Source organism: Schistocerca cancellata, chromosome 7 (assembly GCF_023864275.1).
Source record: "Schistocerca cancellata isolate TAMUIC-IGC-003103 chromosome 7, iqSchCanc2.1, whole genome shotgun sequence".
In the NCBI taxonomy this organism is placed as follows: domain Eukaryota; kingdom Metazoa; phylum Arthropoda; class Insecta; order Orthoptera; family Acrididae; genus Schistocerca; species Schistocerca cancellata.
The window spans coordinates 502808926-502834655 of record NC_064632.1 but is presented as its reverse complement, the minus strand read 5'-3'; the positions used below and the strand labels follow the sequence as shown (position 1 = coordinate 502834655).

Here is a 25730-nt window from a genome sequence, read left to right as displayed (position 1 = left end):
CCTGTGGTACGTTTAGCTCCCTGCTTGCTTTATTCGTCGACTTCCGCGGGCTACGCGTGAAACTTGCCCGCACGCGTTCAACCGTTTCTTCGCTCACTGCAGGCCGACCCGTTGATTTCCCCTTACAGAGGCATCCAGAAGCTTTAAACTGCGCATACCATCGCGGAATGGAGTTAGCAGTTGGTGGATCATTGTTGAACTTCGTCCTGAAGTGTCGTTGCACTGTTATGACTGACTGATGTGAGTGCATTTCAAGCACGACATACGCTTTCTCGGCTCCTGTCGCCATTTTGTCTCACTGCGGTCTCGAGCGCTCTGGCGGCAGAAACCTGAAGTGCGGCTTCAGCCGAACAAAACTTGATGAGTTTTTCTACGTATCTGTAGTGTGTCGTGACCATATGTCAATGAATGGAGCTACAGTGAATTTATGAAATCGCTTCAATCATTTGTAATAGGCCTGTACAAGATGGTAGAAATAGATTATGTATGTTAATGCCCTGGATCCCCCACCCCTTCCTTTCAAGTAATCACACTGAAGTATTAAACCGAGGCAGCTAACCAGCGTACCTTTCTGGCGTCCTGATGGCGGCCGGTGCTGGCCAGCCTGTACGGCGTTTCAGGCACGAAGGGGAAGCAGATGACGTACAGGAGGAGCGGCACCATGTTGGCGTAGAGGACGGCGCGGTAGGACAGGCAGGCACCCAGCACGTAGCCGCAAAGTACTCCAGAGCTGCAGAAGAGCGACAGCAGGCAGCCGAGCGCGCCGCGCGGCCCGTCGCTCGCAGTCTCGGCCACGTAAAGCGTCGCCAACAGTATTGCGCACGTGCCGTGCACGCTCGCCAGAAATCTACCGTCACACCGTCACCTGACGTTAACTGCATTCCATGCATGATAATAATAACTGAAAACTTGCAACAACATTTATTTTCCGACAAAATACACTCCTGGAGATTGAAATAAGAACACCGTGAATTCATTGTCCCAGGAAGGGGAAACTTTATTGACACATTCCTGGGGTCAGATACATCACATGATCACACTGACAGAACCACAGGCACATAGACACAGGCAACAGAGCATGCACAATGTCGGCACTAGTACAGTGTATATCCACCTTTCGCAGCAATGCAGGCTGCTATTCTCCCATGGAGACGATCGTAGAGATGCTGGATGTAGTCCTGTGGAACGGCTTGCCATGCCATTTCCACCTGGCGCCTCAGTTGGACCAGCGTTCGTGCTGGACGTGCAGACCGCGTGAGACGACGCTTCATCCAGTCCCAAACATGCTCAATGGGGGACAGATCCGGAGATCTTGCTGGCCAGGGTAGTTGACTTACACCTTCTAGAGCACGTTGGGTGGCACGGGATACATGCGGACGTGCATTGTCCTGTTGGAACAGCAAGTTCCCTTGCCGGTCTAGGAATGGTAGAACGATGGGTTCGATGACGGTTTGGATGTACCGTGCACTATTCAGTGTCCCCTCGACGATCACCAGAGGTGTACCGCCAGTGTAGGAGATCGCTCCCCACACCATGATGCCGGGTGTTGGCCCTGTGTGCCTCGGTCGTATGCAGTCCTGATTGTGGCGCTCACCTGCACGGCGCCAAACACGCATACGACCATCATTGGTACCAAGGCAGAAGCGACTCTCATCGCTGAAGACGACACGTCTCCATTCGTCCCTCCATTCACGCCTGTCGCGACACCACTGGAGGCGGGCTGCACGATGTTGGGGCGTGAGCGGAAGACGGCCTAACGGTGTGCGGGACCGTAGCCCAGCTTCATGGAGACGGTTGCAAATGGTCCTCGCCGATACCCCAGGAGCAACAGTGTCCCTAATTTGCTGGGAAGTGGCGGTGCGGTCCCCTACGGCACTGCGTAGGATCCTACGGTCTTGGCGTGCATCCGTGCGTCGCTGCGGTCCGGTCCCAGGTCGACGGGCACATGCACCTACCGCCGACCACTGGCGACAACATCGATGTACTGTGGAGACCTCACGCCCCACGTGTTGAGCAATTCGGCGGTACGTCCACCCGGCCTCCCGCATGCCCACTATACGCCCTCGCTCAAAGTCCGTCAACCGCACATACGGCTCACGTCCACGCTGTCGCGGCATGCTACCAGTGTTAAAGACTGCGATGAAGCTCCGTATGCCACGGCAAACTGGCTGACACTGACGGCGGCGGTGCACAAATGCTGCGCAGCTAGCGCCATTCGACGGCCAACACCGCGGTTCCTGGTGTGTCCGCTGTGCCGTGCGTGTGATCATTGCTTGTACAGCCCTCTCGCAGTGTCCGGAGCAAGTATGGTGGGTCTGACACACCGGTGTCAATGTGTTCTTTTTTCCATTTCCAGGAGTGTAGTCTGGAGCTTCTCGAACCATCATCACCTGACAACGTGCAATGTCCCTTGCGCTTCTTGTGAACTACAATTAATGATCACATACCTACATCTACATCTACATCTACATTTATACTCCGCAAGCCACCCAACGGTGTGTGGCGGAGGGCACTTTACGTGCCACTGTCATTACCCCCCTTTTCTGTTCCAGTCTACATCTACATCTACATTTATACTCCGCAAACCACCCAACGGTGTGTGGCGGAGGGCACTTTACGTGCCACTGTCATTACCTCCATTTCCTGTTCCAGTCGCGTATGGTTCGCGGGAAGAACGACTGTCTGAAAGCCTCTCTCTAATTTTACATTCGTGATCTCCTCGGGAGGTATAAGTAGGGGGAAGCAATATATTCGATACCTCATCCAGAAACGTACCCTCTAGAAACCTGGACAGCAAGCTACACCGCGATGCAGAGCGCCTCTCTTGCAGTCTGCCACTTGAGTTTGTTAAACATCTCGTAACGCTATCACGGTTTCCAAATAACCCTGTGACGAAACGCGCCGCTCTTCTTTGGATCTTCTCTATCTCCTCCGTCAACCCGATCTGGTACGGATCCCACACTGATGAGCAATACTCAAGTATATGTCGAACGAGTGTTTTGTAAGCCACCTCCTTTGTTGATGGACTACATTTTCTGAGGACTCTCCCAATGAATCTCAACCTGGTACTCTCCCAATGAATCTCAACCTGGTACCCGCCTTACCAACAATTAATTTTATATGATCATTGCACTTCAAATCGTTCCGCACGCATACTCCCAGATATTTTACAGAAGTAACTGCTACCAGTGTTTGTTCCGCTATCATATAATCATACAATAAAGGATCCTTCTTTCTATGTATTCGCAATACATTACATTTGTCTATGTTAAGGGTCAGTTGCCACTCCCTGCACCAAGTGCCTATCCGCTGCAGATCTTCATGCATTTCGCTACAATTTTATAATGCTGCAACTTCTCTGTATACTACAGCATCATCCGCGAAAAGCCGCATGGAACTTCCGACACTATCTACTAAGTCATTTATATATATTGTGAAAAGCAATGGTCCCATAACACTCACCTGTGGCACGCCAGAGGTTAGTTTACCGTCTGTAGACGTCTCTCCATTGATAACAACATGCTGTGTTCTGTTTGCTAAAAACTCTTCAGTCCAGCCACACAGCTGGTCTGATATTCCGTAGGCTATTACTTCTTACTTTCTTGCCAATCACGATTAGCCCGGAGACCGATGCTCCGTCCAATTTAACCGTGTAATATGCTACGGACTGTATTGAAGCTACTGGCAAATACGTTTAGGGACAAAAGTCAGGGGATAGCGACATGCACATATGCAGATGACAGTAGTATTGCGTACACAATGTACAAAGGGGCATTGCATTTCTGGAGCTGTCATTTGCACTCAGATGATTTATGTGAAAAGGTTTCTGAAATGATTACGGCCGTACAATGGGAATTAACAGTCTCTGAATGCAGAGTGGTAGTTGGGGATATCCCATTTCGGAAACCGTTAGGAAATCCAGTATTCTGAGATCCACAGTGTTAAGAGTGTGCTGAGAACACCCAGTCTGTGGCATTACCTCTCACCACGGACAATGCAGCGGCTGACGGCCTTCATTTAACGACTGAGAGCAGCAGCGTTTGTGTAGAGTTGTCACTGCTAACACACAACCAACACTGTATGAAATAATCGCAGAAATCAATGTGGGACGTACGAGAAACGTATTCTTTAGGACAGTGCCGCGAAATATGGCGGTAATGGGCTATGGGAGACCGCTGTAACGTTATGTGAGCCTCACTGCCCTTTTTTTTAACTAATTTGTGCCTGATTTTATTCTGAGTAGCTGAGTAATGTATGTAAATACCGTAAATTAAATGCGATTCAAAAAGTACTTGAAGTGAAGTGCAGCTGCTCAGCAAGAAATTCTTTAGAGCGCTGTGGTGTCACCGCCAGACACCATACTTGCTAGGTGGTAGCCTTTAAATCGGCCGCGGTCCGCTAGTATACGTCGGACCCGCGTGTCGCCACTATCAGTGATTGCAGACCGAGCGCCGCCACACGGCAGGTCTAGAGACACTTCCTAGCACTCGCCCCAGTTGTACAGCCGACTTGGTTAGCGATGCTACACTGACAAATACGCTCTCATTCACCGAGACGATAGTTAGCATAGCCTTCAGCTACATCATTTGCAACGACCTAGCAAGGCGCCATTACCAGTTTATATTGAGATTGTAAAACATGTACCGTCAAGAGCGATGTACACCAATTATGGATTAAAGTTAAGTATTACATCAACTACGTACTTTATTTATTAGACTCAACTCCTTTAATTGTTCCAGACCTCACGATAGTCTGCGTGAGCTTTAACGCGTGCATTTCGGCCTCCTCTAGCAACACGGTGTTGGCTCTTCTGCCAACACATCAAGCGCAATCCCCACAACGATGGTGGTTGTGAATCTTTGAGTATGGCCTCTAAAAAAAAAAAGACGATTTATTAAAAAAAAAGAGAACTGTTAATCTGTATCTTGTGGAAAGAGGACGTGTTGTTAGGCCGGCGCTCAGAACGTATTGTTACACGCAATTAAAATTTTTATTTTAGTGATAAAACCGAGTAAAGTATGTGCAACAGTTGCCAAACATTTATGTATACAAATTTTCTGGAAGTGAAGTGTGGAAATATCTTGTTTTTGGAAAAGGATGTGAACTTCACTGTCGTCGCCGTCTATCAGTCGACAGAATTGTAAATGTACAAAGTTCACTAAAATACAGGAAAAGAAATGCATTCTCTATAGTTTTCATTCAATACATAGCAACCTCTCATAATTTCTTAATTACAGTAATTGGATTATGTTCTTGTACAATAGCATGGTGTTGAACTCCACTGACCAATTTTGATGTAGCAGGACGTGAAGTTTGAAGGAAGTTTGTGTGCCAAGCAATCTCCTTTTCTCACGAAAAGCAGATTGCTGTTCGATCTTATTAACTTACAACAATGGTCCCTTAGGTATGAAAAGCTACGAAAACTTGGGCTCAAAGCTATCCGCAATACGGCCAAGTAACTAACAGAGTCGTATTTTAAGCTTTAAACAACAATAACTTCCTTCAAATTGTAATACGTCACCAACCGGTGCAGAAGCTGATCATTCAAGGAAGCAGCAACCAAAATTCTGGTACCAATTACGACTTAAAAATCTTAATCAAAAATCAATATCTCTCTCTCTCTTTCCAAACACATATATAAATATTCATATTATTAAGATAAAAGTCATTTTATGCTAACGGCATGACATCACTTGCAATGCCTCTCCTGGGCCTTCTGATAGTATTGATAACACCCTAGACGACTGGATAACCATGGGCTGTTCAGATGATTCCCGATTTCAGTTGGTAAGAGCTGATGGTAGGATTCTAGCGTGGCACATACCCCATGAAGCTATGGGTCTAAGTCGTCAACAAGTCACAGTACAAGATGTTGGTGGCTCCATAATGGTGTTTGCTGTGTTTACGTGGAATGGACTGGGTTCTTTGGTCAAAGTGAACCTATCACTGACTGCAGCCATTTACGGACTCCATGCACCCAAAGACCTGTGGAATTTTCGCCGGGCTATAGTTCATCACGAATGGTTTCAGAAACATTCTGGACAATTCAAGCAAATTATTTGGTTTCCCAAATTGCACCACATGAATCCCATCAAACATTTCTGGGACATAATCAAGAGGTCAGTTGATGCACCAAATCCTGCACCGGCAACAATTTCGCAATTATGGACTGCTACAGAGATAGCAAGGGTCAATATTTCTATAGGGGACTTCAAGGGACTTGTTGAGTCCATGCCACGTCGAGCTGCTGCACTACGCTGGGCAAAAGGCGGTCTGACACGATAATGGAAGGTATCCCATGAGTTTTTTCAGCTCAGTGTATGTTTCCCAATCAGTCTTCATTTCTGTTCAGTCGTGATCAATCGCTGGACCGACGCCCTTTCGAATTAAATCGCGTAATCTGCTATGGACCACATTGCACACAAACTGGAAAATACACTCCTGGAAATTGAAATAAGAACACCGTGAATTCATTGTCCCAGGAAGGGGAAACTTTATTGACACATTCCTGGGGTCAGATACATCACATGATCACACTGACAGGACCACAGGCACATAGACACAGGCAACAGAGCATGCACAATGTCGGCACTAGTACAGTGTATATCCACCTTTCGGAGAAATGCAGGCTGCTATTCTCCCATGGAGACGATCGTAGATGCTGCTGGATGTAGTCCTGTGGAACGGCTTGCCATGCCATTTCCACCTGGCGCCTCAGTTGGACCAGCGTTCGTGCTGGACGTGCAGACCGCGTGAGACGACGCTTCATCCAGTCCCAAACATGCTCAATGGGGGACAGATCCGGAGATCTTGCTGGCCAGGGTAGTTGACTTACACCTTCTAGAGCACGTTGGGTGGCACGGGATACATGCGGACGTGCATTGTCCTGTTGGAACAGCAAGTTCCCTTGCCGGTCTAGGAATGGTAGAACGATGGGTTCGATGACGGTTTGGATGTACCGTGCACTATTCAGTGTCCCCTCGACGATCACCAGAGGTGTACGGCCAGTGTAGGAGATCGCTCCCCACACCATGATGCCGGGTGTTGGACCTGTGTGCCTCGGTCGTATGCAGTCCTGATTGTGGCGCTCACCTGCACGGCGCCAAACACGCATACGACCATCATTGGTACCAAGGCAGAAGCGACTCTCATCGCTGAAGACGACACGTCTCCATTCGTCCCTCCATTCACGCCTGTCGCGACACCACTGGAGGCGGGCTGCACGATGTTGGGGCGTGAGCGGAAGACGGCCTAACGGTGTGCGGGACCGTAGCCCAGCTTCATGGAGACGGTTGCGAATGGTCCTCGCCGATACCCCAGGAGCAACAGTGTCCCTAATTTGCTGGGAAGTGGCGGTGCGGTCCCCTACGGCACTGCGTAGGATCCTACGGTCTTGGCGTGCATCCGTGCGTCGCTGCGGTCCGGTCCCAGGTCGACGGGCACGTGCACCTTCCGCCGACCACTGGCGACAACCTCGATGCACTGTGGAGACCTCACGCCCCACGTGTTGAGCAATTCGGCGGTACGTCCACCCGGCCTCCCGCATGCCCACTATACGCCCTCGCTCAAAGTCCGTCAACTGCACATACGGTTCACGTCCACGCTGTCGCGGCATGCTACCAGTGTTAAAGACTGCGATGGAGCTCCGTATGCCACGGCAAACTGGCTGACACTGACGGCGGCGGTGCACAAATGCTGCGCAGCTAGCGCCATTCGACGGCCAACACCGCGGTTCCTGGTGTGTCCGCTGTGCCGTGCGTGTGATCATTGCTTGTACGGCCCTCTCGCAGTGTCCGGAGCAAGTATGGTGGGTCTGACACACCGGTGTCAATGTGTTCTTTTTTCCATTTCCAGGAGTGTACATCTTGCAAAACAAAAACCATATACAGCTGTCTGATAATCTTTAATGGGACATTGCTGGTTTCATGGCCTATACAGCCACATCCTGGGGTATACATCTAAACAGGAAAAAATCTGAATGGCAATCCACATGGTTCAGCAGAACCACGTCATAGCAGTACAATCACAAAACCCAAATAATGCCAATCACTAAACAAACACATAGTATTTTAAGGCATTAAAGATATGAGTGTTAGAAAGAAAAAATACCTATCTTTCACCTGAAAAACGATATTACCAGCCAAAAATCAGAGGCTAGTATTTTAGTAACCAATATAATGGAACAGCCAAAGACAGTGGAGTTTCATCTTGACTCTCCCCAAAATGACATAATTATTTGTTCAAAAATTATGTTTGCAGTATTACCACATCTAAAATACGCCAGCGACACACACACACACACACACACACACACACACACACACACACACACACACATACACACACACACACACACACACACAAACACGCACACACAATCCTGTATTACGTAATATGACGCCAAAAGTATTTTAAACTATATTCTCATTACTGACTACAATAAATCCTGCCATCCTGTCTAAGACAGACAATGGCATGGCCTTATGGTTTGAGGTGCAATAAATACAATTTTCTTTCACCTTTGGTGTTCCTGGAAGGTACGCTAACCAGCACTTGGTATGTGCAGAATGCTGTGAGACCCATTCTTTTGCTGTTCTTGCAACTGGAAGATAATGTTTTGTTCCAACAAACACTTCCTGTGAAACTTAACGTGCCCTCCAAGACGAGCAGAAACTCCTCTGGCCAACACATTCTCTGGTCTTGTTTCTGATGAAGCATGTGTGGGATATGATGGGACAAGAAGTGACTCGTGTGACTCATCAGCCACCGGCCACTGTGACCGAGCGGTTCTAGACGCTCCAGTCCAGGTTCGAATCCTGCCTCGGGTATGGCTGTTTGTGATGTCCTTAGGTTAGTTAGGTTTAAGAAGTTCTAAGTGTAGGGGACTGATGACCTCAGATGTTAAGCCCTATAGCGCTTAGAACGATTTGAACCAATTTGAGTCATTAGCCAATCATGATAATGATCTGTAAATGTAATCATTTAATGTACTCCATATGCACTGTTGCTACTATTAATCTTGAATAAATTCGAAATCTCTAAAAGTATATGCTGAAGTTTTTCTTGACAATGTAGTTTGAAGGGAATTTTGATATACATTGGGGCAAGTTGATGCAGTGTGAAGGGCAAGTTGATTTACTTTTGGATATAGGGGCTACTTGATATAGTTTCAGGGACAGTTTGATACAGTTCATGGGTAAGTTGTACAGTTTCAGGGGCTAGTTGCTACATTGTAAGGGAGGTGGGGAACTAGATACAATTTTGCTGTGGCATGAAGGGTAATTTCAGTGACCTGTTCCATTTCTTTAAATAATGATCCGTTCTATTTTTTTAAACATTGACTGGCTGTGGTTCTGAAATGGTTATCAGTTCCGTTTCTTAGTCATGTAGGAGAGTGGTGTCCACTCAAGAGTGAATGTTGGCCATACAAGGAGGAACAGTGGTCACCCATGGAAGCCAACCACCATTACCCATTTACTGTCACCTGTTATCCTTCACCCACTACCTGTTAACTTTTTACCATTTACTGTTACCTCTTACCCATTTACTGTTATCCATTAGCTGTTTAACGTTTACTGTTACTCATTTTCCGGTTATCATGTACTGTTTACCTGTCACCATACACCATTCACCATTTATAGTTTACCATTTATTGTTACACATTACCTGTTCTAAAATGTAAACTTTCACGGCAGGAAATATCATGTCCATTATAATTATCCGGGCTGTTATGCCGTGGTCGGTTGATGAATGCTGTGGTGATTCCCAACGTTTCGTCTCCGACTGCGGGAGACATCTTCAAGGGGGTCCGTAGCTTGATGGAAGATCCAACACACACACTGGCTCGCTACTGACTGCCGCTACATTCCGTGTCCGCGCGCCCCCGCGCCGCGGCGTGATGTCACGTGTTTTGAAAACGTCAGTGCAATTGGCCGCTGTCCGTCGCCGTCGATCGCCGTTGCCATCACCCAGTAGTGGACGAGTGGTACACATCTTCTTTAACACTGGCATCCATATACCGTTTAATTTGACGCCCTCCTCCTTTCTGTTGAAATTATTTGGGTGTTTAGCGATTTCGATCGCCTCCCTGTAGAGCCTTTCGTAATATCCGCTCGTGGCCGCTAGTACTTGCGTCTCCTCGAAACGAATATTGTGGTTCCCCGGCTGGAAAGCATGCTCCGCAACAGCTGATTGTTCTGTTTCTCCTCTTCTACAATTTCCCTTGTGCTCTTCCAAACGTTTAGAAACAGTTCTTTTAGTGGTACCCACATAAACATCACCACAGCTGCATGGGATCCTATACACTCCAGATTTTTCCAATGGTTTGCGAGCGTCCTTGGCAGGCCTAAGGTATTCCTGTATCTTCCTGGTGGGCTTGTAAATTACGGTAATATTCCGCTTCGTCAAGATCCTCCCTATTCTTTCCGTTACATTTTTAACAAACGGCAGGAAAACCTTAGATTTTGCAGTAGCCTGTACGTCAGTATGATTTCTGCGTGGCTGCCTCAACGCACGTTTTATTTCGGCGGACGAATATCAGTTCTTCGTTAGTGCATTGTAGAGATGTTCCATCTCAGCGTCGAGCAACTCAGGTTCACAAATATTTCTAGTTCTGTCCGCTAACGTCTTGATAACACCCCGCTTCTGTTGTGGGTGGTGGTTCGAATCCCGGTGCAAATAACGGTCCGTGTGCGTGGGTTTGCGGTACACTGAGTGGCCCAATCTACCATTTTCGTTTCTAAACACAAGCACATCGAGGAAATGTAGTTTGCCGTCTACCTACGAAAATGGTAGATTGGGCCACTCAGTGTACCGCAAACCCACGCACACGGACCGTTATTTGCACCGGGATTCGAACCACCACCCACAACAGAAGCGGGGTGTTATCAAGACGTTAGCGGACAGAACTAGAAATATTTGTGAACCTGAGTTGCTCGACGCTGAGATGGAACATCTCTACAATGCACTAACGAAGAACTGATATTCGTCCGCTGAAATAAAACGTGCGTTGAGGCAGCCACGCAGAAATCATACTGACGTACAGGCTACTGCAAAATCTAAGGTTTTCCTGCCGTTTGTTAAAAATGTAACGGAAAGAATAGGGAGGATCTTGACGAAGCGGAATATTACCGTAATTTACAAGCCCACCAGGAAGATACAGGAATACCTTAGGCCTGCCAAGGACGCTCGCAAACCATTGGAAAAATCTGGAGTGTATAGGATCCCATGCAGCTGTGGTGATGTTTATGTGGGTACCACTAAAAGAACTGTTTCTAAACGTTTGGAAGAGCACAAGGGAAATTGTAGAAGAGGAGAAACAGAACAATCAGCTGTTGCGGAGCATGCTTTCCAGCCGGGGAACCACAATATTCGTTTCGAGGAGACGCAAGTACTAGCGGCCACGAGCGGATATTACGAAAGGCTCTACAGGGAGGCGATCGAAATCGCTAAACACCCAAATAATTTCAACAGAAAGGAGGAGGGCGTCAAATTAAACGGTATATGGATGCCAGTGTTAAAGAAGATGTGTACCACTCGTCCACTACTGGGTGATGGCAACGGCGATCGACGGCGACGGACAGCGGCCAATTGCACTGACGTTTTCAAAACACGTGACATCACGCCGCGGCGCGGGGGCGCGCGGACACGGAATGTAGCGGCAGTCAGTAGCGAGCCAGTGTGTGTGTTGGATCTTCCATCAAGCTACGGACCCCCTTGAAGATGTCTCCCGCAGTCGGAGACGAAACGTTGCGAATCACCACAGCATTCATCAACCGACCACGGCATAACAGCCCGGATAATTATAATGGACACATTACCTGTTCACAGTTTCTTGTTACCCATTACCTTTTATCCATTTACCATTACCCATTACGCACTGAGCATTCACCATTTAGTATTACCATTTCGTATTGACCATTTATTTTTCACCATTTACCATTGTGCATTTATCATTCATGTTTGCAGTTCACAGTTCACCATTCATATCCATTCTCTTTTGAGCATCATTCTCTGCATTGATCACAACCCTCTTGCCTATCCATCGACAGCCATCATTCTCTACACTGACTATAATTCTCCAGTGCCCATCATTCTCTCCATTCACAATTATTTTCTCCATTTCCCATAATACTCCACTGACTATCTTTCTCTCCAGCGACCATGATTCTCCACTGATCCTCATTCTCTCCACAATCATTCTGTCTACTGACTATAATTGTCCACTAGCCATAATTTCCCATTAACCATTATTCTCCGCTCAGCATCATTCTCTCCACCTGACAGTATACTGGGTAACAGTGATCAGATATTTCCTCGCCTACCTCATCTACTGTACTGCCCCATCTTTATCTTTAATCACACATGCACAATGGTTCCACATTTGCCTCATCATCATCTACCTGATTTATACATAACAGTAAATTTCCTCTCACTGTAATGCTTAGTTTAATGAGGTAACAATGGTACATATTACAGAGGGGAAGGTAGGCTGTAACATCTACTTTAATGAGGAAACGACATTATAATAAATTACAGGGGGCATACAGATTTCCCCCTCTAGTTTCTGCAGCTTAACATAGCAGATAACAACGTTTTGTACTGTGCTGGGGGTAGGCATCTTGATATTACTGTATGAATTCCAAGATGTATGATGAGTTGCTTAGTGCTCTGTTGTCATCGTTTACTTTGCTAATTATTGGTGTCCGTTAGGCTTTAGGTTAGATCTGCAGTAGTGTTTGTGTTTTTATATACAGTTTTTACTTATTTAGGTGAGTCTAATGTCTGGTACAGATGTCGTACTACTGCCTTCTACTGATCTATAATTGTTTAAGTAGTGCCAATAAGCGACCTAGGTGTAAAGTAAGTTCCACAGACACTTTACATGTGGAAAAATTTAATTTGAAGGTTCATAGAGCTTGAAAAGTTCGGTACCTCGGTCCAGTGTTCGTCGTAGTAAGTGTTGTTTAACATAGAAGTTTTTATTAGCAGTATCGATATGCAAGCTTTGTTCATTAAGTAATCCATAGGATTTAGACGTAGCAATATTAATCTGAAGATCCACTGTGGTTACCAATTGAGAGAAATCTTACGTATTTAGAGAAATAATATAAAGTTACTTTGCTCTAATTTTCGTAGACATATGTAATCATACTTGCATGTTATGATAATCAGCCTCCATGTGTGTTTATATTTTTGCACTGCATAAATGACAAATAATTCTATCAAGGAATTTACTTGCGAGATATCGATCCTGTCATTGTCTTTAGTGAAGTTACGTCTGTGCCGCTGCCTTTTGTGTGTGTTTTTATTTATAAACAAAGCAATCATTTTTCAGTGTAAATGATGTATTGATGAGTCCTTGTCACGCTGAGTTGCTGCACTACGCTTGGGAAAAGAAGATCCGACACGGTATTGAGATGTTTTCCGTTACTTTCGTCACTTCGGAGTACAGCTCCGACACTGGTGCGCTTGTTCGATACCCAAGGGCTGCGACTTCGATACCCAGTGCTTCTTGGAAGTTACTAGTTGTTGAGTGTCAGTTATAGATAGAAAGTTTAAGGTATAACAGCATAATGTAAGGATGCGGTAATCTGAACTCAATTTTTAATTGGTGAGTGGTATTTGAACAGATTGAAAGTGTCGCTTTGGGTTGACCTCTCTCACTCCTGGTGGCCAATCTATTTACGGAAGATTTTGACGAAAAAAGTGCTCTGCAATTTCAAAACCGTGGTTGCTCTGGAGATGTGTTGGTGATATATTCGTAGTGTGGCCCCACGGTGGGGATAAAATGCTGGAGGCTTTGGAGAATCTTACCTATAGTGAGACAATTTCAAGTTTGCCATGGAGTGGGAGAGGAATGGCTGTCTACCTTATCTGGACGGAGTAGGTTGACGGTTGGAGGATGAGTGTTACGTTAATGCCAACCATGAAGATTTATATTCGCTGGTCCCAGCTGCAGACTAAGCCAAGGAAGTTGAAAAGTGAAGTGATTTAAAGCCTACCATGTTCCTACCATATATGGCAACTGTTTCTTCAAAAGCTTCAAGAAACTTAAAGAAGGATAAAGTGCGTGTGATACTTTTCCTTGTTCAGGCAGGCTGCTCAGACGAGACAAGAGCTTGCATCTCTATTACTCATGTAAAACACTCGTTTGTCGTCTGCTCTCTGAGGGAATGTTTTGTTCTGGACCTTCGCTGCCTGTCAGTCTGATAGATGCCACCAATTTTAATGATTAACCCATTTGATAAACAGTGCGGGTAGAGGCTCCATCTATTTTTTGAGTATTTCCACTTTTGTTGCATTAGTTTTATGCAGACTGGCGCTGATATGTCGACCGTATTATTTGCGACGCGTGCGCATGTTGCTCCAATGTATAGCTTTATATCTAGTGGTTTCAGCCTTTACTTATTTAACTAGGCATCCTTGGTCACTCGAAGATCAGTCGCCGAATCGCCTTTAAGATGGCCGTGAGATTAACCGGCGAAATATCAGAAGATTAGTTGTTTGTGTCCCGGACGCATACGGAGAAACATTGAATATTCTTCCAGCCGGGAAAATTTCAAGAACCATATCATGAGACACTTGAAGTGCTTCACTCTGCCCATTTCAAATAAAAAACTAAAAGTGAGTGGAGATTTAGAGAGGTAAGCTAAATATACAGAAGACATAGTGTTATTGGGTAATACAGAAACACCAGAGTGAACTTGAACTCCTTGACACTGAACCACATGTAACCTGTTGTGTCACTACGGTTCGTCTTCAAAATAGTTCAAATGGCACTGAGCACTATGGGACTTTACATCTGAGGTCCTCAGTCCCCTAGAACTTAGAACTACTTAAACCTAACTAACCTAAGGACATCACACACATCCATTCCCGAGGCAGAATTCGAACCTGTGACCGTAGCAGTCGCGCGGTTCCATATCGAAGTGCGTAGAATCTCGCGGCCACATCAGCCGGCTGTTCGTCTTGGATTTGGCGCAAACGACTAGTGAGTTTACTCCATAGAATTACTATGCACATTTACTTTGGACGAGGACCTGCAGAGAATGGACACTTCGTGCTGGGATTGGCTGTTGACTCTCAAGATAAAGAAATGTGAGGTGCTGCGCATAAATATGCCGAATGACTGTTATTATAAGGTTACATGATTGCAGAAAAATAACTGACAGCAGTCATATCCATCAAATATCTAGGAGTATGCGTACAATTGCGATATAAAGAGGAACGATCACATGAAACTAATCGTGGTCAAGGGCGCCGACTTTCCAAAGTATCTGTGGGTGCTTATCAGTGGCGGAGCTCCCACATCCTTTGAAGCCATTATCTCAACAATCAAAACGATAACAATCCAGTTACGTGAAAAAAACACTGAAATCTTAAACCACCCCACTGTTATGTTAATAATAATAATTTAAAAAAGTTGTTCACGTAGTCTGTAACAAGCGGCTTCCTTGTACCTTGCGCCGGCCGGGGTGGCCGAGCGGTTCTAGGGACTAAAGTCTGGAACCGCGCGACCACTACGGTCGCAGGTTCGAATCCTGCCTCGGGCATGGATGTGTGTGATGTCCTTAGGTTAGTTTAAGTAGTTCTAAGTTATAGGGGACTGATGACCTCAGAAGTTAAGTCCCATAGTGCTCAGAGCCGTTTGAACCATTTTGAACCTTGTATCTTGGATTACTCTTTATTGCTGCTCAGTACTGATAAGCAAATATTAAAACTATTATTGACGAATGGAGCATATTGTAGCGCGTCACTTGTAAGGAAACATGAAAGCAACCCAAAAAGGCGGGATCCCGTTCACAGTATAGTACGACTGTTATTCTGGGGAGTTGATTCGTGGGAGAGGATCAAACAGCGAGCTCATACTTCTCCTCGGATTAGGGAAGGAAGTCGGCTGTGCCCTTTCAAAGGAACCATCTCAGCATTTGCCTGAAGCGATTTGGGGAAATCAGAGAAAACCTAAATCAGGATTACCGGAGGCGGGTTTGAACCGTTGTCCTACCGAATGCGAGACTAGAGTGCTAACCACTGCGCAACTTCGCTTGGTATTCTGGTGAGTGCCTTTGACTTGGCCAGAGAAAGACAAGCAACGGGGGGGGGGGGGGGGGGGTGAGGGGGGGTTGCTTCGTTGCCTTTGCTCAAAGAAGTCCGAAACAAACAGATATGTTCTAGAAGTCAGAAATTTTAACTTTCATCTCAGTGTTTCAATAGGTGACAAAATTTATTTTATTTTGTTTTTACCAAACAAAAAATTTTATGGGTGCGGCGCACCCACAAGATTATGTGTGTGAGTCCTCGAGCCCTGGCGTGCCCAGGTAGTCGACGAGCATGATCTCGGTAGGACAGACGCCCGACTGAGGTTCACTGAAAGAATCTCAGGAAGTGTGGTCCACCTGCAGAGAGATAACTTGCTAAACCCTCTTTCAACCAATACTTGAATTATACCTACTTCGTCATTCTGGGACCCATACCAGATAGGGCCAATAGAGGAAACAGAGAAAATCCAAAGAAGAGCAGCGCATTTCGTTACAGGTTCATTCAGTAGGCGTGAAAGCAAGCAACATGGTTATTCTCAGGCAACTGCAGCGTCTGCTACAGCAGAGGCGTTCTGCATGATGTTGCCGTTTACTGTTTTGAGTTCAGACCGCAGAATTTCCTAGAAGCGTTAGCCAGTATATTGCTGCTGCCTACGTATATCTCGCGAAAAGATCGTGAAGATAAAATTGGAGAGAATCGAGCTCACACGGGGGTTTACCAGCAGTCGTTCTTCCCGTGAACCATACGCGAATGGAAGAACTGACAGCGGTTCACAAAGCACACTCCGTCACCGCTGTAAGGTGGCTTGCGGAATATGCAAGAAGATGTAGCTGTGCATATACTCTTCCAAAAAACATCAAACAAAATACATGTTCTGGACACCTTCATTCCTGTCCAGTTGTTGAGTAAACAACCGTGCCCTCGACGTCGTGTTGATGCGATAGCTCTCTCACAAACTTATTAATTGGTAAATTTTCTGTAATTAAACTCCGCCTGTCATGACTGATATAAAATTCTTGTTTTTTCGGCGTGTTATTTATATAGTGTGCCAGAGAAGCCCGCGTACTTCTTTTAACTGTTCAGTAATGAAGTAGTTGCTCTAACGGTACTGCTTTGAAACTGACGAAAAGCGCTGTTGTTAGTATTGTTTTGTTTCGGCTCTGTATAGAATTGTTTCAGTTGCGAATCATGGCTGATGTTATCGGACGCAGTTACAGTGCTGAGAGACGATTAGTGGTGGCTCTGTGGATGCACGAACGCACACAGACGCAGCAAAAAAGGACGGAGATAACGAGGAAGTTTAGACGTCGGTTTCGCAAGGCCCTAAGTCGTTAAGCTACTTGACTTCATTGGGAAAAACGTCATTTTATTTCAAGCAGTGTCGAAGACAGGCTGTGTACGTGACGTAAGAAAGTGAGAGAGGAGACGTGTGCCGCAGTCGCTGAGTCCGTTGTAATGTCTCTGATGTTTGGTCACTTAACAGTGATATAAAATGTCTGACAGACAGCGAAGTGAAATTTGAAAAGGAACTGAAAATGTTTTTCTTGACAACTTTTCGTTTTTCGTATCGCGTCTGTGATGTGATAGTGTTAAGCAAAAGAACAAGGAGTCCAAGCGCTCCCCCCCCCCCCCCCCCCCTATGAAAAGCACGACCACACCATAACACCACCGCCTCCGAATTTTACTATTGCTACTACACACGCTGGCAGATGACGTTTACCGGGAATTCGCCATACCCACACACTGCCATCGGATCGCCACAGTGTGTACCGAGATTCGTCACTCCACACAACATTTTTCCACTATTCAACCGTTCAATGTTTACGCACCTTACACCAAGCGAGGCGTCATTTGACATTTACATGCTTGATGTGTGGTTTGTGAGCAGCCGGTCGACCATGAAATCCAAGTTCTATCACCTCCCACACAACTGTCTTAGTACTTGTAGTGGATCCTAACGCAGTTTGGGATTCCTGTGCGATGGTCTGGATAGATGTCAGCCTATTACCACATTACGACCCTCATCGACTGTCGGCGGCCTCTATCTGTCAACAGACGAGGTCGGGCTGTACGCTTTTGTGGTGTACGTGTCCCTTCAATTTTACACTTCACTATAGAATCGGAAACAGTGGACCTAGGGATGTGTAGGACTGTGGAAATCTCGCGTACAGACCCCAATCACCTGACCACGTTTGAAATCCGTGAGTTCCGCGGAGTGGCCCCATTCTGCTCTCTCTCTATGTCTAATGACTACTGCGGTCGCTAATATGGAGTACCTGGCAGTTGGTGGCAGCACAATGCACCTAACATGAAAAGCGTATTATTTAGGGGGTGTACGGATGTAGAAAATTAGGTGGACTGATAAGGTAAGGAATGAGGAGGTTCTATGCAGAATCGGAGAGGAAAGGAATCTGTGGAAAACACTGATAAGGAGAAGGAACAGGATGATAGGACATTTGCTAAGACTTGAGGGAATGACATCCATGGTACTAGAGGGAGCTGTAGAGGGCAAAAACTGTAGAGGAAGACAGAGATTGGAATACGTCAAGCAAATAGTTGAGGACGTAGGTTGCAAGTGCTACTCTGAGATGAAGAGGTTAACACAGGAAAGGAATTCGTGCCGGGCCGCATGAAACCAGTCAGTAGACTGATGACAAAAAAAAAAAAAACCGGATACTTTTGATCGCATCGTGTAAGTGATTTACATTGCAGGATCACAGGTCAACGTAAGTGCGAGGTAAGCCATTGCAAATATGAAATGCTGGTACATCAATAAACTGTTTAACCGCCAGAATGTAGAATGCGAGCATGCAAACGTTCATAATTTTGTTGTACAAGTGCCGAATTTCAGAGTGTGTGATGAAGTTCTATGCCTGTCGCACTGGGTCGGGCAATACAAGGACGGTCAGTGACGCTTGCGGATGACGCTGGAGTTGTCGTTCGCTGATGTCCCACATGTGCTCTATCGAAAACAGATCTGGTGATTGGGCGAGCGTTATCCTGCTGGGAAACATCCCCTGAATTTGCTGTTCGTTAATGGTAGGACAACAGTTCGAATCATCAGACTGACTACAAATTTGCAGTCAGGATGTTTGGGATAACCACGAGAGCGCTCCTGCTGTCACAGAAATCGCACCCAGACCGTAACTCCAGGTGTTGGTCCAGTATGTCTCGCACGCAGACAGGTTCTTTCCAGGCCGTCAATTGACAACTTTCTAACCAACATATGGCCATCACTGGCACCGAGGCAGAACGAGCTTTCATCAGAAAATACAACAGACCTCCACTCTGCCCTCTAATGAGCTCTCGCTTGACACCAATCAGTGGAACGCACGACACAATGCGTCTGGCTGGGAACTGTACTTAACGTAATCGATTTGTAACAGCCTGTCGTGTCACTGTGCTGCAACTGCTGCAGATGTAGTATAATGTGTCAAATGTGTCAGTCATATGCCGAACACGATGGTCTTCCCTCCCGGTAGTACCACGAGGACGTCCGGAGCCCGCGGTCTTATTGCAACAGCACACTCTCGTGACCGCTGCTAGCAATCACGTACATTGGCTACATTCCTGTCAAGTCTTTCTGCAATATCGTAGAAGGAACATCCAGCTTGTCGTAGCTCTGTTACATGACCTCGTTCAAACTCAGTGAGGTGTTGATAATTATATCTTTGGCGCCTTATAGTCATTCTTGACTAATATTAACTCACGACTCAAGCTGATAAAAGCGATCCCTTGCCGCAAGACAAGTAAGTTTCTGGAAAACATGTTGAAAAATCGCTACTTCAGGGTGAACGTAGGTCAATCTACGAGTAAATCCTACTCAATAAACAATGAGCTCCCACAGGGATCAGTGTTGGCTCCCCTTTTCAACCTATTCACGAGCGACATGCCAGCAACTAAATCGCAAAAATTCTGCTATGCAGATGACATTGCAATAACCACTCAGAGCAAGACATTCGAAGAGGGGGAAGCTACTCTGTCAACGGATCTTCAACTTCTTAACCAATATTATACGAAATGGAGGCTCTGCCCAAATCCAAATAAAACTTAGGTAAGCGTATTCCACCTGAAAAATCATGAGGCAAGACGAGAGTTACAAGTAACATTCTGCAATGAGCGATTGACGCACAACAGCCATTCAAAATATCTAGGAATCACTCTGGACCGGTCAATAACCTATAACAAACACCTAGAAATAACCAGTCAAAAGATAAAAAAATCGAAATAATGTATTAAGAATGCTGACAGGAACCTCCAGGAGAGCTCATGCTAACACCCTACGCACCGCAGCACGATCTCTTGTTTACTCGGTGGCACAATATGCGCCCAGTCTGGTACAAGAGCACACACACGAAGAAAATAGATGTCCAGCTTAATATCACCATGAGGATTGTCTCAGGGACTCTGCAATCAACTCCGCTAGCCTGGCGTCATGCCTTTGCAATATAGCTCCTCCTTCCTTCATTAGGCAACAAGCAGCTATCCGAGAATGGAAGAAAATTAATGACCCCTCTGTCTCTGAAGATATACCTATCCGAAAAATATTGAATCATCTACCAACTACCCGCCTACAATCCAGGTAACCTATATGGGAAGACGAAGTACTCAGATTCCCAGAAACGTACGGCATAGCAAGGGAATGGAGGCAATATTAGTCGCTGAATAATCACCATCCTCTCATCACTGATTTTGATCCTTCGATACCGGTGGAAGGAATGCAAATGCCCAGAAGAACTTGGTGCAGACTTAACCGTGTGAGAACTAACCACGGCAGGTGTAAGGCCATTCTCCACAAATGGAAACTCACTGGTGACCCATGATGCGACTGTGGTGCAGAAGAACAAACAATTCCTCACCTGATCTTCGAATGTCTTGAGAGGAGGTTTGAAAGAGAATGGAGGGATATCATGAATGCTACTCCACGAGCTTTTCAGTGGGTGACCTGCTTAGATGTGGACTTGTAATAGCTGCAGTGGCTGTCTCCCAAATCTTTCGCATATGATTGTTTGCAATCAATCATTTAATAAAATATTTGTAATTCGTTGATTATATTAATTAATTGTAAGTGTGCAATTTTACTCTGTAGATGCCACGCGCTAAATAAAAATAAATAAAAACGACGTCCAATCTCGAAGCTAACTAATGCTCACGACCGTTACAGCATGAATATTAAAGCAAACCTGATTTGCGTCCTCATTGTGGCGCTACTAGAGCCACTCTGCGTCTGGTGCGAAATTTGAACAGACACCATGTTTCAGATGTAGAAATACGCCTACCAACTTTCGTTTATGTCGCACAATTCCTTATTGGTTTTGTGACTTTTCTGCCGTCGGTGTATGTCTGACAGACGGCAAAGTGAAATTTGAAAACGAGCTGAAATCGTTTCTTCTTGACAACTCACTGTGTTTAACAGTTTAATTTCTGTTATTGTCACGTGTAGATGGTGTTGGGTAGAAATTGCTAACTCGTACCTATACTTTTCATAATAATAAGAATGAAAATAAAAACAATACAAAAAACTTATAAATGAGCAGCATACAGCCGTGTTTACAAATTAATGTGAAAGTAGAATGACTCATTCCACACCATAACGATATACAGGGTGGTCTATTGATAGTGACCGGGCCAAATATCTCACGAAATAAGCGTCAAACGAAAAAACTAAAAAGAACGAAACTTGTCTAGCTTGAAGGGGGAAACCAGATGGCTGTATGGTTGGCCCGCTAGATGGCGCTGCCATAAGACAAACGGATATCAACTGCCTTTTTTAAAATATGAACCACCCCTTTTTATTACATATTCGTGTAGTACGTAAAGAAGTGTGAATGTTTTAGTTGGACCACTTTTTTCGATTTGTGATAGATGGCGCTGTAATAGTGACAAACATATGGCTCACAATTTTAGACGAACAGTTGGTAACAGGTAGGTTTTTTAAATTAAAATACGGAACGTAGGTAAGTTTGAACATTTTATTTCGGTTGTTCCCATGTGATACATGTACCTTTGTGAATTTATATTTTCTGAGAACGCATGCTGTTACAGCGTGATTACCTGTAAATACCACATTAATGCAAGAAATGATCAAAATGATGTCCGTCAACCTCAATGCATTTGGCAGTAAGTGTAAGACGTTCCTCTCAACAGCCCCAGTAGCTGAGTGGTCAGCGTGGCGGATTGCCGTCCTCTGGGCCCGGGTTCGATTCCCGGCTGGGTCGGAGATTTTCTCCGCTCAGGGACTGGGTGTTGTGTTGTGTTCATCATCATTTCATCCCCATCCGGCGTGCAGGTCGCCCAATGTGGCGCCGAATGTAATAAGACCTGCGCCAAGGCGGCCGGACCTGCCCCGCGAGGGGCCTCCCGGCCAATGACGCCAAACGCTCATCATCATCATCATCACAGCGAGTAGTTCGCCTTCCGTAATGTTCTCACATGTATTGTCAATGCGCTGACGCATGTTGTCAGGCGTTGTCGGTGGATCACGATAGCAAACATCCTTCAACTTTCCCCACAGAAAGAAATCCGGGGACGTCAGATCCGGTGAACGTGCGGGCCATGGTATGGCGCCTCGACGACCAATCCACCTGTCATGAAATATGCTATTCAATACCGCTTCAACCGTACGCGAGCTATGTGCCAGACATCCATCATGTTGGAAGTACATCGCCATTCTGTCATGCAGTGAAACAACTTGTAGTAACATCGGTAGAACATTACGTTGGAAATCAGCATACATTGCACCATTTAGATTGCCATCGATAAAATGTGGGCCAATTATCCTTCCTCCCATAATGCCGCACCATACATTAACCCGCCAAGGTCGCTGATCTTCCACTTGTCGCAGCCATCGTGGATTTTCCGTTGCTCAATAGTGCATATTATGCCGGTTTACGTTACCGCCGTTGGTGAACGACGGTTTCTCACTAAATAGAACGCGTGCAAAAAATCTGTCATCGCCCCGTAATTTATCTTGTGCCCAGTGGCAGAACTGTACACGACGTTCAAAGTCGTCGCCATGCAATTCCTGGTGCATAGAAATATGGTGCGAGTGCAATCGATGTTGATGTAGCATTCTCAACACCGACGTTTTTGAGATTCCCGATTCTCGCGCGATTTGTCTGCTACTGATGTGCAGATTAGCCGCGACAGCAGCTAAAACACCTACTTGGGCACCATCATTAGTTGCTGGTCGTGGTTGACGTTTCATATGTGGCTGAACACTTACTGTTTCCTTAAATAACGTAACTATCGGGCGAACGGTCTGGACACTTGGATGATGTCGTCCAGGGTACCGAGCAGCATACATAGCACACGCCCGTTGGGCATTTTGATCACAATAGCCATACGTCAACACGATATCGAACTTTTCCGCAATTGGTAAACGTTCCATTTTAACACGGGTACTGTATCACGAAGCAAATACCGTCCGCACTGGCGTCATATATATAAATGACCTAGTAGATACTGTCGGAAGTCCCACGCGGCTTTTCGCAGATGATGCTGTAGTATACAGAGAAGTTGCAGCGTTAGAAAATTTCAGCGAAATTCAGGAAGATCTGCAGCGGATAGGCACTTGGTGCAGTGAGTGGGAACTGACCCTTAACATAGACAAATGTAATGTATTGCGAATACATAGGATCCTTTATTGTATGATTATATGATAGCGGAACAAACACTGGTAGCAGTTACTTCTGTAAAATATCTGAGAGTATGCGTGTGGAATGATTTGAAGTGGAATGATCATATAAAATTAATTTGTTGGTAAGGTGGGTGCCAGGTTGAGATTCATTGGGAGAGTCCTTAGAAAATGTAGTCCATCAACTAAGGAGGTGGCTTACAAAACACTCGTTCGACCTATACTTGAGTATTGCTCATCAGTGTGGGATCCGTCCCAGGTCGGGATGACAGAGGACATAGAGAAGATCCAGAGAAGAGCGGCGCGTTTCGTCACAGGGTTATTTCGTAAGTGTGATAGCGTTACGGAGATGTTTAGCAAACTCAAGTTCAAATGGCTCTGAGGACTGTGGGACTTAACATCTGAGGTCATCACTCCAAACTCAAGTGGCAGACGCTGCAAGAGAGGCGCTCTGCACCGCGGTGTAGCTTGCTGTCCAGGTTTTGAGAGGGTGCGTTTCTGGATGAGGCATCGAATATACTGCTTCCCCCTGCTTATATCTCCAGAGGAGATCACGAATGCAAAATTAGAGAGATTCGAGCGCGCACGGAGGCTTTCCGGCAGTCGTTATTCCCGCGTACCATACGCGACTGGAACAGGAAAGGGAGGCAATGACAGTGGCACGTAAAGTGCCCACCGCCACAGACCGTTGGGCGGCTTGCGGAGTGTAAATGTAGATGTAGATGTTAGTGATACCACATACTTATACGTTTGTGACTATTACAGCGCCATCGATCACAAAGCGGAAAAAGTGGTCCAACTATAACATTCATATTTCTGTATGTACTACACGAATATGTAATAAAAAAGGGGGGTTCCTATTTTAAAAAACGCAGTTGATATCCGTTTGACCTGTGGCAGAGCCATCTAGCGGCCCAACCATAGCGCCATCTGGTTTCCCCCTTCAAGCTAGACGAGTTTCGTTCCTTGTAGTTTTTTCGTTTGATGCTTATTTCGTGGGATATTTGGCCCTGTCACTATCAATGGACCACCCTGTGTAGTGCAAATGATGCATGGAACATGAAACTGACTAGCTAACTTGCCTAGCGGTATAGAGAGCTGCGACCTCGGTGGACGACATGAGGACGACCCACGCCGCAAGCTGTAGCGGCGCGGCGAGGTATCCGAGCGTCTTGCGGTCGACGTGCGAGCTGAGTGCGGCCAGCAGGGGCAGCACGCAGAGGCCGCCAAGCGCCAGCAGCGACGCCACCCAGGATGCCTGGTCCGACGTCAGCGGCTGGGCGCGGAGGCCGCTCTCTGCAGACATCAGCTGCGGCAGCGCCATCGCCGTCCACGCCACGTGCGTCCCCAGGCCGAATGTGTTCAGGTTCACTGCACATTAGCAAATGACTCCATGATCTGGTGAAATTATTACCATGTTTCCTGTTCTGCCTCTCACAAGGGAACCTCCCCATCGCCCCCCCCCCCCCCCCCGCTCAGATTTAGTTATAAGTTGGCACAGTGGATAGGACTTGAAAAACGGAACACAGATCAATCGAGAAAACAGGAAGAAGTTGTGTGGAACTATGAAAAAAATAAGCAAAATATACAAACTGAGTAGCCCATGCGTAAGATAGGCAACATTAAGGAGAGTGTGAGCTCAGGGGAGCCGTGGTCCCGTGGTTAGCGTGAGCAGCTGGGGAACAAGAGGTCCTTGGTTCAAATCTTCTCTCGTGTGACATCTTTACTTCATTTATTTTCGCAAAGTTATGATCTGTCCGTTCGTTCATTGACGTCTCTGTTCACTGTAATAAGTTTAGTGTCTGTGTTTTGCGACCGCACCGCGAAACCGTGCGATTAGTAGACGAAAGGACGTTCCTCTCCAATGGGAACCGAAAACATTTGATCGCAACGTCATAGGTCAACCGATTCCTCCACAGGAAAACACGTCTGAAATATTCTATACGACAATGGTGACGCCATGTGCGTCACATGACAGAATATGCTGTCGAATGGGTAGAAAGATTCTTCTACCTTGCCCGATTTAAGATTTATTGTGGATGTGATAATCACT

General features: G+C 46.0%; 1 protein-coding gene and 1 long non-coding RNA gene across 2 annotated transcripts in view; both read right to left on the bottom strand.

Annotated features, from left to right (window-relative positions):
• The window catches only part of LOC126092865 (facilitated trehalose transporter Tret1-like), a 66200-nt gene extending 54001 nt beyond the window's left edge, over positions 1-12199 (bottom strand). Inside the window, exons 1-2 of the mRNA XM_049908596.1 lie at positions 11973-12199; positions 568-847 (exon numbers count right to left, since the gene is read on the bottom strand). Coding sequence (XP_049764553.1) covers positions 568-847; positions 11973-12199 — 507 coding nt within the window. The remainder of the gene's footprint in view (positions 1-567; positions 848-11972) is intronic.
• Positions 12200-24938: 12739 nt separating this feature from the next.
• Positions 24939-25730, bottom strand: part of LOC126092221 (uncharacterized) — a 73864-nt gene continuing 73072 nt past the window's right edge. Inside the window, exon 3 of the long non-coding RNA XR_007521313.1 lies at positions 24939-25048. This is a non-coding gene — a long non-coding RNA (uncharacterized LOC126092221). The remainder of the gene's footprint in view (positions 25049-25730) is intronic.